General features: G+C 40.5%; 1 protein-coding gene across 3 annotated transcripts; it reads right to left on the reverse strand.

The window, feature by feature from the left end:
* Positions 1-6,828: 6,828 nt before the first annotated feature.
* LOC127351462 (neurturin) lies at positions 6,829-16,674 on the reverse strand. Of its 3 annotated transcripts, XM_051379221.1 has the most exons (4): positions 16,331-16,674; positions 15,754-16,184; positions 9,637-9,958; positions 6,829-9,135 (listed from the first exon to the last, which is right to left on the reverse strand). In XM_051379221.1, exons 3-4 carry the CDS (start codon positions 9,929-9,931, stop codon positions 8,696-8,698), a joined length of 735 nt encoding a protein of 244 aa, XP_051235181.1. In that variant the 5' UTR covers positions 9,932-9,958; positions 15,754-16,184; positions 16,331-16,674; the 3' UTR covers positions 6,829-8,695. The 3 variants fall into 3 exon arrangements, with proteins under 3 accessions (XP_051235181.1, XP_051235093.1, XP_051235004.1); XM_051379133.1 differs by lacking the exons at positions 15,754-16,184; positions 16,331-16,674 and adding an exon at positions 13,492-13,610; XM_051379044.1 differs by lacking the exons at positions 15,754-16,184; positions 16,331-16,674 and adding an exon at positions 13,175-13,403.
* Between the last annotated feature and the right edge of the window lie 1,463 nt (positions 16,675-18,137).

An 18,137-nucleotide genomic window follows, 5' to 3' on the forward strand; every position in this document is an offset into this window, starting at 1 on the left:
TGTACAAACCTACCGTTGACCATCAGACAGAACAAATAAGAGAATCAGTCAGCCCCACTCACTCCAGTAACTCTCCTTCATTCCTTTATTCCTCTTTCTGCCGCTAATTCCATTCACTCAGTACACGTTAGCTACTGCCACTAGATAAAGCGCATTTAGAGTATTTTGTTTTGAAACAACTTATAGTTAAAATCTTAATCTCAGGGATTTGTTGTAGCTAATTAGTGTTGTTTGTGACACAGCATGTGTTACAGTGGGAGAGATTAAACACTGGGAACACGCAAAATGAACAGGGTGAATGCAAATCCTGGTAAACTGTTGAAAAGTTAGAAATGATTTCGTCTTTTAAAGGTCCAGTGTGTAATATTTAGAAGGATCTAATGGCAGAAATTGAATATAATATTCATAGGTATGTTTTCATTAGTGTATAATCACCTGAAAATAAGAGTTACTGTGTTTTTGTTACCTTAGAATGAGTTGTTTTTATCTACAGAAGTAGCGGGACCACCATATTTCTACAGTAGCACAACGATGGACAAACCAAACACTAGCCCTAGAAAGAAATGCCTTACGCATTTTCCGCAAGTTTTGTGGCCACCATAGTTTCTCCTACACGCTTGTAAGGAGAGCAGTATTCAGTTGGTTGCAATCTGAAACAGATGCCACTAAATCCTACACACTGGTCCTTAAAGAAAATCACCAAGATTAAAAAAGGAGACAGGAAGGCTCTGCACACTCAGATCCAATGAAAGTGTTTAATGGTAGAGCAAAGCTTTCATCACTAGACTAGATATTTGCTTAAAATAGTTCAAAACCCTCTTTATATTTGAAATATTATTTAAAGTTAAGACTTTAAATGGTCTTGGATATCGCTAAATAGTCAGTTGTGCAAAAAACGTCCTCTGTAATTCTCAATATTCTTCTTCCATTTTTCATTTAACTCCAGTTATTGGAATTTTAAAAAAGTCTAAAATCTAAGTTGATGAAATCTATAGGGATGCTTTATTGTGGGTTTGCCTTTGTTATCTGAACACACATGTCCAGAAAAAGCTTTAAATCATAAGATGATTCTTAAAAACACTGAGAAATGTGTGCTTCACTTTTTCATATTTGTTTTAAATAAAAAGTGATTTACTTATGACATCTAATAAAATCCATATTCACCAGAATATGTGTGTTTGATGATTGAGGTAGCAGAGGCCATATGCTGGTGCAACTGAAATGGTCTGCAGGATCATCGCCTCCTTCAGCCTTCCAGCTCTACACCTTGCCCCACTTCTCTCTCTAATCCCCTACTCCATCAAATCCTGCCACTCCCAATCAGCGGCCCACCCCAAAGCCCTTATAAACACTCACACACCCACCAATAATGAAAAATAAACATCCTGGCACGCACACCCCTGTTTATATCTGACTCAAATCAAAAGCATTTTAATTTAAAGCGCCCTTGCCCTGCCCTTACAGAGCCCTCAAAGACACTGAGAAGGGACTAGTTCAAAGGTTTCAAGGTCTGGAGTATATTCTGATTCACATGGGAACTGATGACCTAATAGCAAAGTCACCAACACCAGCGCTACAGTGAGTAGCACACAGCGAGAAAAAGGGTGTCCTGAGGCGAAGATAAATGTGTCAGCGCCTGACATATCTCTGCACACCATCAATAACATTAATGCTGTTTGTTAAACAGTGTACCCATCTGCAAGATGTCCAAACTGCTCTCCACGGAGACAGCTATCAGCAGCATCTCTACAACCACATTCACCTCAAGAAAAGCCAAGTGAGACTGTGTGCAGAGAGTCAGTCTGGAGGACATCAGAAGCAGCAAACAGAAGACTCTTTGTTCAACCAAACTCACGCCAGCCCGCTCACAGAATGACCATCATTCTTTTCAATAGCAGAGACGGTGCCGTCCAAGATCTATTTAGAGACGACACTGCCAAATTAAGGAGCCTTTGCACCTCCAGTACCAGCCCCTCGAACTCCTGCGAGCCAATCAGAAAGCTGCGCCGCTGTTAGCTGCACCAGTCTGTCTGGACTGTACTCTAGACCATCTATTAACACTGTTTAAAAGTCATAGACAACAGGCACTTATTACGAACTGAATTGTTCTTTTCAGCGTATACACACAATGTCATCGCTTTCAATTAGCAGCTTATATAAATTCACTGAATTATTAATGATTATTTAGGTTTAAAGGTTTTAAATATTTATGGATGTGAATAGCAAAATGCACATGAATTATGAATGAATACGAGGACTCGACAAGTACATTTATTTGACTTGTACATCTGTCTCTATTATAAAATGATATATTCATGACCTCACATCTCCCCACCAGACAAATCCAACATAAATCTTATAATGCAATTAAAAAGTGTAACGCCCAATGTCTTAATGTAATCATTTCATTATGAAAAAATACAGCCAAAATGGATTGTGATAATTCATCTTTGGAGAGTTCAGAGTTGCTCAGGAAGAGGAGAAACACCTGCTCACTGCAGTTGTTCAGGCTGTCTGGGTCCTCAGAGTCACTGCTGCATCCTCCGTCCTGCTATCTTCCTGCTAAGATGTCTGAACTCACCAACATGCTGCAGCTGGACATGGGAGGGGGTTGTAAAAGTTTGGCATGTTTATTGTAGATCTTGTCAGTGCTGTTACCAACAACAGATGTCTCGTATACACTAACACCATTATCCTCCAACACGCTACGATGTTGACAGGAATATGGAGGGGGGGGGGTTTCCTTTTAATCTGCAAAACACAAATAATCATTGATTTGAGCTAAAACACCAACACGTAGACAGTTGACACGAGATAGTCGTAGATTATACAAGAAACCTGCCCACAAACCACATAAAGGAGGAGATAATGGGTGAAGTGGATTATTTAGTCTTGCTGAGCATCTCCTCTGTTCGCTTTAAGTCTCTATTTGGCAAAGAGTTGTACTTCTTTCAATTTTGAGTTCATTAACTCCTGCTGGCCCTAGGTCTAACCTGCCATTATCACCCCATGAAAGCTACAATAGGAAAAACAAATAGCTGTAATGATTTCTTTGAAAATGCCAAGCCACAGTCAAAATTCCTGTAGATGAATCTTACTTTGTGATCAAATGGATGCCATGTGTTATTATGCAGTTTGGTTTTCTCACCAGTGTTGCTTTCATTAACTGTCTTTTTATCCCTGAAAATCGTGTAGTTCTCTGCTGTGGGTTTGTACACGTTTTGGTTGAAGGCCATTTACTGCTGTGGCATGTGACGGAAATATCTGTTTATATCAGAGGTAAACTGGTTCCACTTTCATTGCTGTTGTAAACATTTTAATCTTATTTGGGGTGCTCCAAGTACAAAACATATATCAGGAATTTTTTTTTCTATTTGCTCCTGTAACTGAAAGTTCTCACTGGATTTCATTGCATCCAAATGTTGGAGGGTGACGTGCCTTTGATGTGAGGGAGTCGTGTACTTCTCTGTTCCTGTAATTGGCTTTAAAATATGAAATTGCTCAAAATACTAACTGTTGAAGTCATTTCTCCCCCACAGCTGTAGTAAATACAGTAAGTCACAGTCAAACTGAAACATGTGCTCCACTTGGCCAAATAAAACCTAGCGGGAAAAAGATTATTTTTTCACTCACAAAAATACAACAGTTTCCCCCAGACCATCCGTCAGCCACATCATTCTGTGTGACCTGCCTCTGATCGAGTCCGAGCTCAGGTAATTCAAGCTAACTTCTGTGTTACCTCCAGCCGCCTGCAGTCATGGTATGAACTTCAAGAGGTGATGTTGCCTCATTGAAACTGTGCAGGAAGTTGTATAAGTTGTGTTGTCTGGCCTTTTCAGGGATTTGTCTCCTGGGGAATAACAAGCACTCCCATGCATGTATAACTCAGGAAGAGCTTTTCCTGCTTAATATAACTCATATTGACGAGATGAAATATGGGGACAACATATTAAATTTAACACAACTTACATCCAAAGTAGACCCTTCCCCCAAAACAACCATTAGTATTCACTAAGATTTCAGTTTGTACTGTACATTATATTGGCTCCAAGTCAGAACTGGCATCTGAGGGGACCAGCATATACCTCAAACAAATATTGTTCTTGAATTACCTCCATATAAAATGTTTATTTACAATACTGTACATACTGTATATACTGCTGCCATCACATGAAAACTCTTCAACCCCATTTTGGTGTGTTTAATGTTCTGACTTTAATTTGAAGCCAAGTTCCTGCTCAGATACTTACACACTGTTGTATATTATCAAACTGTGATTTTCAGTGTACTGAAGGAGTTGTCATGAACTGTAGTTAGCTTTTCTGATTAGACCACATTCCCTAAACCTGGCTCCTCCACTGCCTCCCCTTTAGTGATATCTGAGAGGGCATTTCAATGGTAATAGTAACAGACTTAAATTAATGGGGGCTTTGTTCCGTTATGTATACCAGTAAGCCCTTTCAATGAGTCAACATGAACTAAACCAGGGCCCTAGATCAGACACATGAGAAAGGAATGCAGCTACAATTAATGATATCAATTACACCTGTGCTTTACTTGCTATGGCACGTCAAAATGTCTGCCTCAAGAAAGGCCCATAGGAGAGTTTTTATTTGGGAAAAAGTCAAAAGGTATGCCTTTATGTCAAAATGCAGGATGTATTGTTGTAGCTGTGTCAGATTCTGCTCTGCGAATTTGACCATTAGTGGAGAAATGTGCATTGTTTGTATGATGTTTGAATGTCAGGCATGACACCCATGGTAGACTCAAACATAATGATTCTTATTTTCAGGTGACTATTGTGAAGACATGGTTTCTTCCTTATTTTATAAATATATCTCCATAAATCATACACACTGGACCTTTCACAGAACTTTTTTTATTCATAATTTACAATCCAAGCATGGTTCCAGACTTCGAAATTGATGCTCAAATCTTTTTTTTAATTTGTCATTCAATTAGTCTGTTGTGGTTAAAAATGTTGGAGACCCACCAAGCCAATAATAGCATTGTCGGTGGGACTGAGAGCAGGAACATTCCCCTCGAGAGCCCGAAAAATATTGACAGAAAATGATGCAAAAATTGAGAAACGTGTGGTTGAGATCAACACAGCTGTAGCTGGTTATGAATGAATGTAGAGAAAAAACATCTCTCAAATTTGCATATTTCTTCGATCACCACAAAACAATAACTACAGCTTCTGTGATGAGTGAAAAGGTTGCTACTGAATTGTCAGGGCAAAATAAACAGAAAAAAACTAACATGGTCCAGATATCAGACTGAATAATAAAGTGAAATAGAAATGCCAATTCAGTGTAATTATCGGGCATCGATGATCCACCTCAGAGTGAACAGTTCTCTTTAGAACTTCTTCCCACCAATGAAGTTGTTCCTATGAAAAGAAGAAGTGGATTATCCAACCAGACCATTGTTTCTGGAAAGGTTTCTGGAATTGCTGTTGAAATTTTCCAGTGTAATTTTCAATGTTGTAAACGAGCATAAACAAACCTTCATTGTTTTGGGGTGGAAGCAGAAAATCCCAGAGTCAGATATCTGAAAACCTGGACAAATCTAAACCAAAACCTTCTGCATGGCTAGATACACTGATTACTACTTTTATTATTAATACTCTTTGAAATTTGGGCGAACATTCTCCTAGATAGAGTTTTCCTGTAGAAAACCTAAACAGAAACTCAATTTAAAACTCCTGTAGGGGTTGAGAAAGTTCTGTGACTCATGAACCCTCATAAAACCTTTCAGCTGAACTCAAAACTGCACGGGGGTCAAGCTAAAAACAAGGATGTTTATGTTCATCCTTGGAAAGTTTACTTTTTTGAGACACAATCTTGTGTTACAACAGCAAATTATTTACAAAAAAAACATTCCCTGAAGATCATATTTTATTATCTCCAAAGCGTCTCTGTACGAATGATTCAATTTCACTCAAAAGATAGGGTTGCCTCTTTTCCCTTGTTCTTATTCTTATTTACTCAACAAATCCAATAACAATTACTCTCTCTCAGTTACTTTCTGACTAACCTGTGTGTGGCACTTAGCCCGCTCCCACTGGCTCCTACTGAAAACTCACAAATATATAGTTTCATTTCCAAAAACAGCTGGGCACTGTTGCTTTTAGAAGTGTTTCAAATTAGAGTAAATAATGCATTATTTCTTAAGAACTATTTTCAGCCGCGAAATAAATACACATTCGGGCTCTAGTGAGTATTTCTGGCAGCAGGACGGTGTATGTGGGATCGAATAAACCTCCTTCACTGTAATGAAGGAACATGTCACCCAGTACAACACTGTGGGTCAATAATGTGTTTTTAATAGTTTTTGGACGACAGTGGAGCTCTAACAGTAATAATCTACATCAGGCTTTGGCTAAAAAAGGCAATACTTGTTAGTGTGATCTATTACCAGTTGGTTTTGGCGTTTACGTGGGATTTGATAAGAAAAAAAAGAATATTACAATCGTATCCTAATATTCAGGTGACAGAGAAGAGCCTGTTTCTGTCAATAATTTGAAATGAGAAGCTGTCACAGTCAAATCCCCGTCGATTTTTCTTCCTGTCAAACTGTCTGGTCTGTCTGTATAAGCTTATATCATCACTGCCTTTCAGTACACGGGCTGCTGAGCTGCTGTATAATAGGTAATTCCAGAGAACCTGACTAAGTGAGCCAGCATTATTCAAATGTTCACATGTTAGCGTGACAAAGGTGTTGTGTTTTTATCTGCCATATGGTTTATTATAATGTAATCTGATCGTCAACTTTTCGCACAGGGATCCCCTTCTCATAGTCATTTATTTCATTATCAACAGCATCTTGCATTATAAGACTTTTATTCTTTTATTTATGTATTTTAAATACAATCAGTACAGAGTATTTGACACCCAAAGATGGATAGTTTGGGAGAAATGATGAACATCCAAACCTCTGAAATTATGTTTATTCAGCAGTCAATATAGAATGTTAGATAAAACATTTTTTGGCACAGTTGCTTAATGATAATAAGCTGTCCCGTTTCTGTGTGGTAATCTAAATAAATATGCAAAAAAACATAATTTATTTCCCAAATAAATACAATATAAAACTACAATAAAGATGCACCGCATCCACGCCCCACACTGCACCTCCTCAGGAAAAACAGAAACAAAAACATAATTTATTGTACTTCAGGCAAACAGTTGCAATGGGTTCAAACCAAATAAAGATTGTCGAAGGTGAAAAACATGTTTCATAATTCATTTCAACAGCTTATATTCTGCTAAAACTCTACCAGGCAATACAACAAGGAGGCATTTGATGGGCCAATACAAGGCTGTACTGTGGGCTTTGGATCATAGTAAGTTACAGGTTTTTATGGATGGGTGAAAACACATTTCCAGATCCTGACTCTACTTCATAGTTAGTTTTCTGTCTGTGGAGGAAGAAAAAATAATGCCATTACTGATCATTAAAGCATTCTTCCCTTTCACACCTCAGATTAGCTAAAGTTCTGAGTATAAACGCTCAGAAATTACAACCAGAGACGATAATAAAGAGGTTATATCAACTGGAACTTGAGATGTTTATGAATCTAAGTTAATGAATTCATCATGTGTGTTGAATTGACTCGGTGTGTTTTGGCAATTCTTTGAGGAAAATAATTCCAGAGGATTATGGGTAATTAGAATACTGGGTTATTTGGGGAAAGTATAAAAAAAGATGATCATTTCTTTGAGTGTGATGACTTATTCTATGGAGAGCAGGTGGGATACATTTTCATGTTGTTCTATTACTATCATGAGAGAGTATTTGTGTGTTTTGAAACAGGTCCTCATTGTTAATCTACACAACATCGATATACAAAACACAACAATTAAAGGTGGGTATCAAATCTGGAGCTATATAAAAGGATTTTCTTTCATTGTCAAATTCTTAACCATAACACATGTTCTTTTACCTGTGTAATAACACTGCAATCAGTAACAGTAATGCGTACAAGCAGGGAAACAGGTCAAGAAGTCATGTCACCTGTGATAACTCAACACACCTTTAAGTCAATGTACTTTACAGAGACAGCTGATCACTTATCATTTTCATCAAACTGTCTTATGCAGAAAGTAAACATCGGTACATTACATGTATTTTAATTTTTATTTATGGCTTTGAAATGGGTTTTTGAGCACTTTTTTTGCCTGATAGGTGATTTACTGTCACCATTATAACCCTGTAAACTACAAGATTTGGACTTATAGACGTTAACGCCCATGGATATGAAGTGTAGTAACAGCAATAATCTAGTCCACCATGGCTCATCTATCGCATGTACTACTACTCAAATGCAATATCACAAACATAATGTTGCTACATTGTTGTTACACCACAGTTTACAGTGTTACTACACAGATAGAAAAGATAATAAAAACTTTTTGGTATGAACAGTCATTCTCTGTGTCTCTTTACATGGAATCCACAAAAACGCAGCACTCGCTGTCCATGTGATTTGGTTCCAATTTGTATTGACAGACGCCAAAAAAAGTGAAGTTTGCCTGTCACAAAAAGGCCGCCGTGGAGCAGCCTGTAAAAATATTCCCATCCTTTTCTTCCTTCCTTCAGTTTATATTCCACAGTTTGTCTTTTAACAGCACCCACTGTTCCAACAGAGGCTGAGAGCAGCAAGAAGAAGTTATAAGTCCATTTCTCTGGGTCATACACACCCGCAGTTCTTCGCCGACACATTCTGTACCGTGTAATAGCGATTGTTGTTGCCCAGGAAGGAAAAGTCCTTTTCGAAGGAGGTGGGCCGGCAGCAGGGCCCGTTGCTAACCTTGTCCTTGCGGCCCTTCTTCCTGAAGCCCGTCCGCATCATGTACTTCATGATGACGTCGTAGTTTTGCCGGTGTTGGTCCTCGCATTTGCCACTGCAATAGCGCAGCAGCACCGTCTCATTACTGTCATAACCGAGACCCAGTTCACTCACAGTCAGCTGCAGTTTCCTCAAGGAGCAGGGCTTAGGCCTCTGGGCTCTTTTAGTCCTTCGGGCCTGCTTCTCACCCAGGCGCCGGCTCTTCCTCCTCTTCCTGTCGAGCAAGGTCCCAACCACATGCTGAAGCTCGCCCTCTGTGAAGCTCTGGAACATCATGGAAACTGACAAAGAGGAGATAAATGAACACCTGCAGACAGCTATAGTGATTATCTGAATTTTGTGTAATCCGATAGTAGTAATAGGAAACAGGGAAAATGGCTCACATAGAGAATATGTGTAACAAAGTTATGTGCAAACAGATGAGCACAAGTTTATTTCATCTGACATCATGACAACAAAAAAACAGTCTTATCACCATCGGTACCAAAGACCGTGTCAGAATTCCTTAAAACCCATTTAGGTTGAAGAATGCCTCTCAGGGAGGCCATGTGGAACAAAAGGAAAGTGGGTATTTGATCTGCTCTTAAGCATTATAGTGGTTCTATGGAGAGCCAGTGAACTATGAGGTGCTAATTGACTGCAGGTTATGGTGAGACATTAAAACCTGCTCTATAAACAACAGTCGGGTACTAAGTGTTCTGTCTGAACCCCAGCAACCCTTTCACACGACCCCTTATCTCAGACCAGACAAGGAAAGAGGACAATAACTCATTTTATCTTACACTCTGAGAGAAGAGAGTTCATCTCATCTGCTGAGCGTGTTCTCCGATGAAGACCCATCTGCCTGGACAACACTGTTGATTCTGCTGATGATGATGGTGACGATGAGGGGGATTGCGGCGAGGTCTTGGATGTTGATTCTGATGATGAAGACTGCATCAATGAGGATGAAGATGCGTACGGATATTTCGTTTTAGGTCTGAACTGTCCGATAGTGGCCATGTTTCTAATGAGGAGGATGGACAGGGCTGCACCACAGAGCAAGAAGGCAAAAGTAGCACCTTTCCATAACTTCATCTTAGAACGTGGAGGAGCATTGAAACTCTGTCGAAAGAGGCAAAACAGACAAACGTCAGACATGTTCAGTAACACATTCAAACATGTAAACCATCTTCTCAACTTGTCACATTAAAGCACAGAGAACAATGCAAAACTTTTTATCTGCCGTGCCAGTACATATCTTTGACCCTCCCATGATTCCACTTCTCTCAACAGGGCTTTTATTTAACCGTCAGTTTTCTTTTTTGGGATTCTGCTGTCATTTCATTTTAACTTTAAGTGGGTTCATGATCTGTGAGCTTGACATCACTTGCTGACACCTGAGAATTCAGTGTGTATTTAATCGCTCCTGGCTGAAAAGGAAAAACATAACTGCCAGTTCTTATTTGAACTTAAGGCAGGTCAGATGAGTTTTACAACCCCTGCCCCTTGAAACCTCTTAAAAGTTTGTGTAACACATCAAAAATACCTGATGTGGGTGAGAATATAAGCTTCTTCTATTCATTTCTGAAGGAAAAAACACTTTTCTTTGCAGAAGTAAATGATCCATTCCTTCCTTTACAAGAATTTCTTCAACCACACCTATTTGTAATGATATGTATAATGAGGCTTCAGTGAACATGTGTGTACATCCCTTTATACCGCCCCTCCCTTTCAATAGACACTGTACCATAGCAGCCACAAATCTTAGTTTGGAGGAATTATACCTCATTTTTTTGCTTTCCTTAATGTAATGCCATAGGTATTTGAGAGTTTTTACAAGTTCCCGTCTTTGTATTTTTCATATCATGTCACCAGTGAGCAAAACATTTCCCCAGAGCCGGAAATGGTATACTGGCAGTGACTAACAGCAAATCCAGACCAGCCTTACAAAGTGTTTTCCCAGACTGGATTCTGTAGTGTACATATACAGGCTGCTGGAGTGTTTACAATGGGACAAAATGTCACATATCTTTGTCTACTCCAGTAGAATAACAAATTTCTGAAATGAATAACTTCTGGAAGTTTGCACTTTCAGAATGTGCGTTACTCCCGCGTATAACATTTAACACAGAAATTTATGAAAAATAGTAAAAAAGTAAGAACATTTTGGCTTTTTCTGTGCTTTTTGCAGTGAACTAAGTAAAACAAAAAAGCGCTATATGCAAATATAGACACTGCCTCTGTGTTTTAGACACAGCAGAGGGAAAATACAAATAAGCTGTATGCATGAGTTGCAGTAGAATAAACAGGGTATAAACAGGTAGAACCAGTCCTATCAGTCAAAGCTTGACTCATCACTCATAATTCCATATGGGTTTGACGTGGTAAGCAGCCTCTGCACAATGAAGGGGTAGAATGGTATTCATTTGAAAGTCAAACATTTCAGCTAACAACCTCATTTGACACAGTGTATGTAAATCAAATGTGGAGCTGTGGCTGCTGCAGAATGCTACTTGGTGCCTGGCTATATGTCTGAATTTCACCAGACATGATAGATAGAAGCCTCAATGGAAAGTCTCATTTTGTTGGTTCAACACCAACTCCTAACACCATCTTACCACTCCTGCTCTAAATGTGATACATTTTTTAATTTAAAAAGAGCCAGTTTGTTATGATATATGGCAAAGGATGAGATCATTGTTTTCGTATGCTATTAATAGGTCAGTTTGGGACAATTACTCAGCTTCGGAGTTTGCTTTTTCACACAGCCGGGATACATCAATGCCTGTAGACTGTTCGCTCTGTGGCTCATCTTGATAAAACAATTAGCTCGTAAAAAACAGATGAGTCCTCCGATGTCTCAGTTGCTGACACTGGATGAAGCCTGGTCATCAAACACTGATCTCATGTCCCTGAAGACACTTTGATTGTCATAATTGCTCCACTCAGAAACACATTAGTCCCATCTGCAGTCGATTGACGCCAATAAAAGTGCCAGGGAGCATTTTGCAGCTTGTTCAGATGGCCACGGATGATTAATCAGAACAGACATTTAATATCTACCACTGGCCTCCGCTGTCAAGCACATAAATATACAGATATTGATAGGGGGAAGGGGCACCGGTGTTTTCTTAGGAGAGCAACGGAAAGACATGAATGAGCGGTCCACTTCCTGAAAGGACAAGTGCTGCTGTTTTCCAGCAAACACAGAAGAGCAACAACGCAGAGGATATAGTGAAACCCCAGAGGACTTTCCAGCAGAAGGAAAAGCCATCCTCAAACAGAGACATAAAAGTGCAGATGAGTTGCAAAGACAACTAAAACAGCTCCCACACAGGCGCAGCATGTCCGGCCCTCACAAAGCATCAGCGCTGATGTGCCCATGCACGCTCCGAGATAAGGCAAGTTGAATGTGTGAGGCCCAAAACAAACACATACAATTATCCATTCAAAAGGAGAAAAGGAGTGCAAACGAAAGTTTGCGCGCATGAAAGTTCTCATTAGGATTTTGTGTTTGTAGTGATACTTGGACTGAATACGAGGTATGTAAAGAAATAGCCCACTTGATGTTTGCTGTCAGACATATGTCACCTGAAGAGCAGAGTGAAAACAGTCCCAGAGGATCATTAACATGTTTGAGGCAAACCATGAAAGTGATCTGCTAGGCCAAGAATTCTTCAGTCTGTCAAAGCCATTCCTGAGACATTATGCATTCTCCAATGCATGCATCGTACATTGGAGCCCGATCCTCAACCCTCAACCGAGCTCTTGTTGTGACTCAAAGATCGCATTATTTCAAATGACACAATAAAATAGATGTTTTCAAGGAATAATTGGGTCAGTGGCCATGGCGCTGCTAAGCTGGCAGTAATGTAATTACAGCAGCATGGCACTAGTGTCCTCCCCTCCCTCCCATGCCAGAAGGAGACACTCCACAGAATGCGACAGCCTATGGAAGATGAACTAGAGATCTGTCAAAATGGGGATAAGGGGCGTCTGTGGTTAAAACTTTTGAATGAAGCCGGCAGACAGGGGGTGCCTTCTTTGTCAGCTTGCTTGGATCTTGAACAGTGTGACATGATTGCAACGAGAGTAGATCACAGAAAAGGAATGAAGAGCTTCTTTGTGCTGGAAAAAAGCAGATACCAACTTTAATGTGTCACCACTCCGAATTTGTTCCTATACATTCCCTAAATACAGCCTGTACTGTCTCACTCACTCTCTCTTTACTGTGACTCACACATACCATAAACACACAGATGTAGCACTTGCAGCATGGTTTCACTTTTCCCAAATCATATGACACGCGCTTGTGTAGAAATCGAGACAAGGTCTAACCTTCCATTGCCGTCCACAGACACCCACTTCATTTCCAGGACACGCACACACTCCCAGCAGCACCATCACATAACACTAGATAATCCATCTTACATAATACTGCTGCTTCTTGATACCTAGAATTGTCTAACCATTGTGTACTTGCTGCTGCACAACCTGAGGCCCTTTACCTACAGAACATTATTACCACGCTGTGTGTTCCAGCTCAGCTCCACCCATGTGACTGGCTGTCTCTGCGCTACTCTGAACACACCCCATAAATACTTGCATTGAAAAGATAACAGAGGAGCATAACAAACAGCGGGAAAGGCACCTACTGTGTTGTTGCAAGGAAACAACATGCTTTAGGGAGTCCTAGAGAGGCATTGTCTTGTCTTTTCCCTCTTAAGTGAGCATCAGGAGGCCTGGGGACAGCTAGAGAGTGCTTGGGGAGGTAATAGGGACATATTCCAAAGATCAGGGCGGGATTAGCACTAATGCCTGCCGGCTTTATCTGCAGTCACGTGGGTTAACACCTGGCTGCAGTGTTGGTGGCGGAGCCCAGGCCTTGCTGTATGTGTGTGTGCGTCTGTGTTAATCCATCAGACACCTCTAACTCAAGGGTTAGGCCAGCATGCAAGGCCCAACGAGAGAGCACCAGCCGGCGTTTCTTCTTCTCCTTCTCCTTCTAAAACCTGTCCTGCTTTCAGTCAGAATAATGAAGAAGAAAAGTGACAAGCTCAGTTAAGTTAGATCTGGTGTGTTGGCACCAGGGTGGGCCAAAAGGCTGTAAAATAAAGTGGATGTTCTGAGCCAGGATTGGCTGTTCTAAATCCAGCCTTGGTTCTAATGCAACTGAAAAAGGCTTAGGTTAGACTGTGCTGTAATTTTGCTGGGCAATGGCTTCAGTTGGCTTGCACTCTGTCACTCAGTAACCATAGGATAATTAAAACAAGCCTGCTCCTTGTTAGTGGGAAAGCTGCCGTTTATTATTGAGAAGAAATAAAGGGAAAACATCTGTGGGCAAGAGTGAAAAATGGTGATAATTTTTTACATTCATTCTATAAATACCAAACATGATTCCTGCATTCTTTTAATCCACTGGATATAGGTGAGTGTTTGAAAAGATTTCAATTTTGGAAGCCCTACTATCACATCCCACGGATTTATACAGATTAATCCAGTGACCGAACAGCCTAGCACGAAATCTCACAACTCAAACCTGTTGCTGCTAGGGTGGCGTTAATGAGGTGTGAGTGGAAGATACACTTATAGATGCACAATCGACACCTGTCCCAATTTGTGTGCCCCTTTCTATTACGAGAAGAGTTGAGTCAAGATATGTAGTTCTGACATGCATTTAAATAGCTTCACTAACAAAGAGGTTACATGAGGCTTGGCAGGAAATGTCACTTTGGCTCGTCATTTCTGTGTGAGCTGTGAGTAAGATTGATGTTGTCTTGGCTACTTTCTATTGAAGAGTCCATGAGCTGCTATTCTGGCTGCTAATCTGTCAATGCTAGATCCTCTTTTAACAGAACAGCATCGCCTCTAAACCCATGTTAAACATGTTGATGTTGCTGTTTCAAAAGGGTTGACGGCCATCTGGCACATGCTGAATACCACTTTCAAATATGACCGGCGTGAGCAAGCACAAGCAAGTACAAACATCTGAAATATGATGACATTTTACATCTTTATAAGCCTATGCTCGCTTCAAAAGTCTTTAATTTGTTTTACTTTAATTATTTGCATGCACAATGTATATTTTAGCAAGAATCTGTCAAAAAGTGCTAAGGCAACGATGACGACTTGTGCGTCAGTTAAGCTTCCGCCTTAGTTTCCTCCAGTTATGACCAGCTTTGGCAGGTTATGAAAGTTGAACGGCTCAATTGACTTCAAGCTTAACCTCTATCCGGCCTCTTGGGGCTCTGCTAGATACTGTATAATCTCTACGTATGATATGGGCTTAGTGAGAAGGGATCATCACTTCAGTAAAATGCCCATGGTGAGTATTATCAAGTTTGCTTCATTCAGAGTATAATTTTAGATAATTTCATCCAGCTCTTCTTAATTATATAACCTATTAAAGGCGCAGCTCTGCAAAAAATGAAGCTCTCTAAAACAATGAACATAGAGAAAAAATAATTATCTATCTGTTTTGTAAAATTTCTAAGTATCGCTCCGACTTTTGGGAAAGGAAAGCCAGAGAGTTTTTGGAGGAAAATTATGCATGATAATGAGGCAAACCACCATGTTGGATAAGTGACAGGAAAACAAAATATTTCTCCCTGACAAAACAAACTTGACTGTGTGGTGAGAGGCTTTTCAAATTCTGCAAGAATGTAAAAATGATTCTTTTTCTTGTTGCTAGTGGCATGCCCCTTGTAATCAATGGTAACTGCTCTGCAATCATTTCGTGACAGGTCCCTGTGCACTATTGACATGGGGATGCAGCAAGGGCCGCTTGTTGATACCGATAATCCAACGTGTGTTTTCTGCCACTCAAGCACTTGGTGAGGCATCTCTGTCAGCGGCACCTAACGCCTTCCCCATAAGCTGCCAGCTTAAACTAACAAAAGAAGATGTGGTGTCCTTACCGTTCGGCCGGCTAATCCAGACTTAGCTGTGTGGCGTCGTCTTCAGCTGACCTCCACAGGCAAGTGCTGGCTGGATAAGTCCATCATCATCACAGGCAAGGAGTGAAGGCAGGACTCCTGCTTGTTCCTCTGAAAATCATCACAACTCCTTGTGTTTGCAAGTAAGGAAGGTGTCCTGACTTGATTCAAGTCCAGGCTGTTCTATTTATTCATCATTGTTGCACTTCCATAGAACTCTGAAAAGGTGCAAAGATCAATATCAACATTCCTCTGAATGTAAGCATGCTCTTCATTGCTGATCCATTCAAAAAGAGGACCGCTGTGTGTTTAGATAAGTTCCTGACATGGCATCTGGTTCACTTCAGAAAACTTCTGTCATCATGCTTCTCCACACAAAATGTCTGGTCTCCCGTTTTTGCACAAACCCAAACCTGAAACAGAGGAACAGAGCAAAACAGAGGCACAGTGTCATGTAGGAAACAAATCTTATAGATGCCTTAACTTTAACTCCATCTGCTGTGAAAGTCCTTATCTCCATACAAGAGCACTGTTGGAAAGATAATCCATATCTCCTTACCCTCTTTCCAGAAGCAGGTCTTCTCTTCAGTTCCAAGGAAGGGAACTCTGTGGGTTGAGAAGATGGGTTAGGGTGAGAAGGGAGAGCGTGGTTACCGTAAGCGGAGCAGAGAGCTTCTCTGATGCCTCTGCCTGCCTCCCCCCCTCAACTGTTGCTCCTCCTCCTCCATAGTTGTGCTTGTGGGCCGAGTCGGATTACTCCTGACATGATAATCTCACTGGCTCTAGCTCCAGGAGCACTAAAGGATGCTTTGGCCTGAGCAAAGGCTTACATTTACCTTCTGCCGCAAGAGAGTCTGCCATCTTAAGTGGCCGATTGATAATAGCCTCAATTGGGCAGATCAGCGCAGTTAGAGGGGTCTTTCAATCTTTCAATCTTTTAGGGGGAATTAAGAAAGTTTACAATTGGTTTAAATGGTGCTAAGACAGCACTAACCCCAGTTAAATGGAATTATCACAGCAGAGGTATTTCATGATAATTCAATCTACAGTTGGCTGGAGATAAAACCAGGAGTGTTGTTGTTGAGAATCTCACGTTCACGTCTCCTCCAATACAAACCAGTGTTTTAGCCCTTGAGCCCTGAGCGGCAAATGAGGAGCAGATGGTTGTTCTTTTGGAAGGTATCAGGCACTCCAGACTGCAATGTAAATAAATATCCTATCCAGGGAGGAAATGCGTCAGGTGTGTGGGGTCAGTCACACATAAACAAAGGCCAACCAGTTTGGAGACGAATGAAGCGATGCATGCAGGAGGGAGAGATGAGGGAGATACACGGTTTCACAGGTGCTGTTTGAGAGCATAAACCAGTCAAATAAATCTGCAGGTAGATCTGAACAGATTTGATGGTGTTATAATTGTGTCTGCAGCCAAGGATGTTGCAATAATCTCTACACAGTCAGTGTAACAACAGGAAACAAATTATTTGCTAACAAATATCTCATTCTTAACACCATGAGTCATTCTGATATCCTCGAGCCAAATTATACACAAATCGCGCTCTGCAAAGTTCCACTAGTGAGGCGGAGATGTGGCCAAGTGCTAACTTTCTAGGACTTAAAATTCCTTCAGTGTTGACCAAGAGAAAAAGGGAAAACCAAAGGAATCTTTACCCAAGCTTTGTCTCATACCAAAAATGTGTATTAATGGATATTCTAAGGTTGTTATCTCAGTGACCTAAAGGGTAGATTTCATTCAAAGTCCAAAGTGAAATCCAACACAAACTCTCCTTTTCACTACAGCTTGCACCCCTCAGCACTGGCCCATAGGATAACACTGTGCCACAAATCAAGAGAGGATTCGTGCTCTTCTTCACTCTGAGAATATTTTGGTGACAGTAAGCAGGTGCAAAATCATCCAGATCCTCATGAGAATTATGACAATTGACTTGTTTGACATAAACCTCAATTATGGGCTAGAGGAGGCTATCTAAATACATAATGGCTTGCAGTTAGCGGGGGATATCGTGCTTTTCTGCCCTTGAAAAGGAACTATCAGCACAAAAACATTTCCTGACATCAGGCAGGAACATTTCTACATTATACATATTGTTCACAGATGTGTAAAGTTTTCATAGACCAGCCTCCGCTGCAATAAAAGCCCAACAGCTGTTAATTGCTAAATCAAGTCAGAGACAATAAGGGTTGAACACTTGATCCGTATACACTGCAAAGTCTCACTCAACAGCTAAGATTACATTAGTCACGAAGACAGTCTGACATTTAGCATATACAAGGGAAAAAAACAACAAAGAATGTTTCCAATTTGAATATGATAGAATCCCATACACATCGTATTGAATCTTTTCCAC

The sequence above is a fragment of the Dicentrarchus labrax genome, unplaced genomic scaffold, assembly GCF_905237075.1.
Source record: "Dicentrarchus labrax unplaced genomic scaffold, dlabrax2021, whole genome shotgun sequence".
NCBI classification, from domain to species: Eukaryota; Metazoa; Chordata; class Actinopteri; family Moronidae; genus Dicentrarchus; species Dicentrarchus labrax.

Bases quoted from the DNA above. Each gene is read 5' to 3' on its own strand.
- LOC127351462 (XM_051379044.1), bottom strand. From the start codon at position 13,240: ATGGTGCTGCTGGGAGTGTGTGCGTGTCCTGGAAATGAAGTGGGTGTC. The intron at 9,959-13,174 runs GTTAGACCTTGT...CTCTTTCGACAG, and splicing joins TCTGTGGACGGCAATGGAAG to AGTTTCAATGCTCCTCCACG. The intron at 9,136-9,636 runs GTAAGATAAAAT...CCTCTTTGTCAG, and splicing joins GAACTCTCTTCTCTCAGAGT to TTTCCATGATGTTCCAGAGC.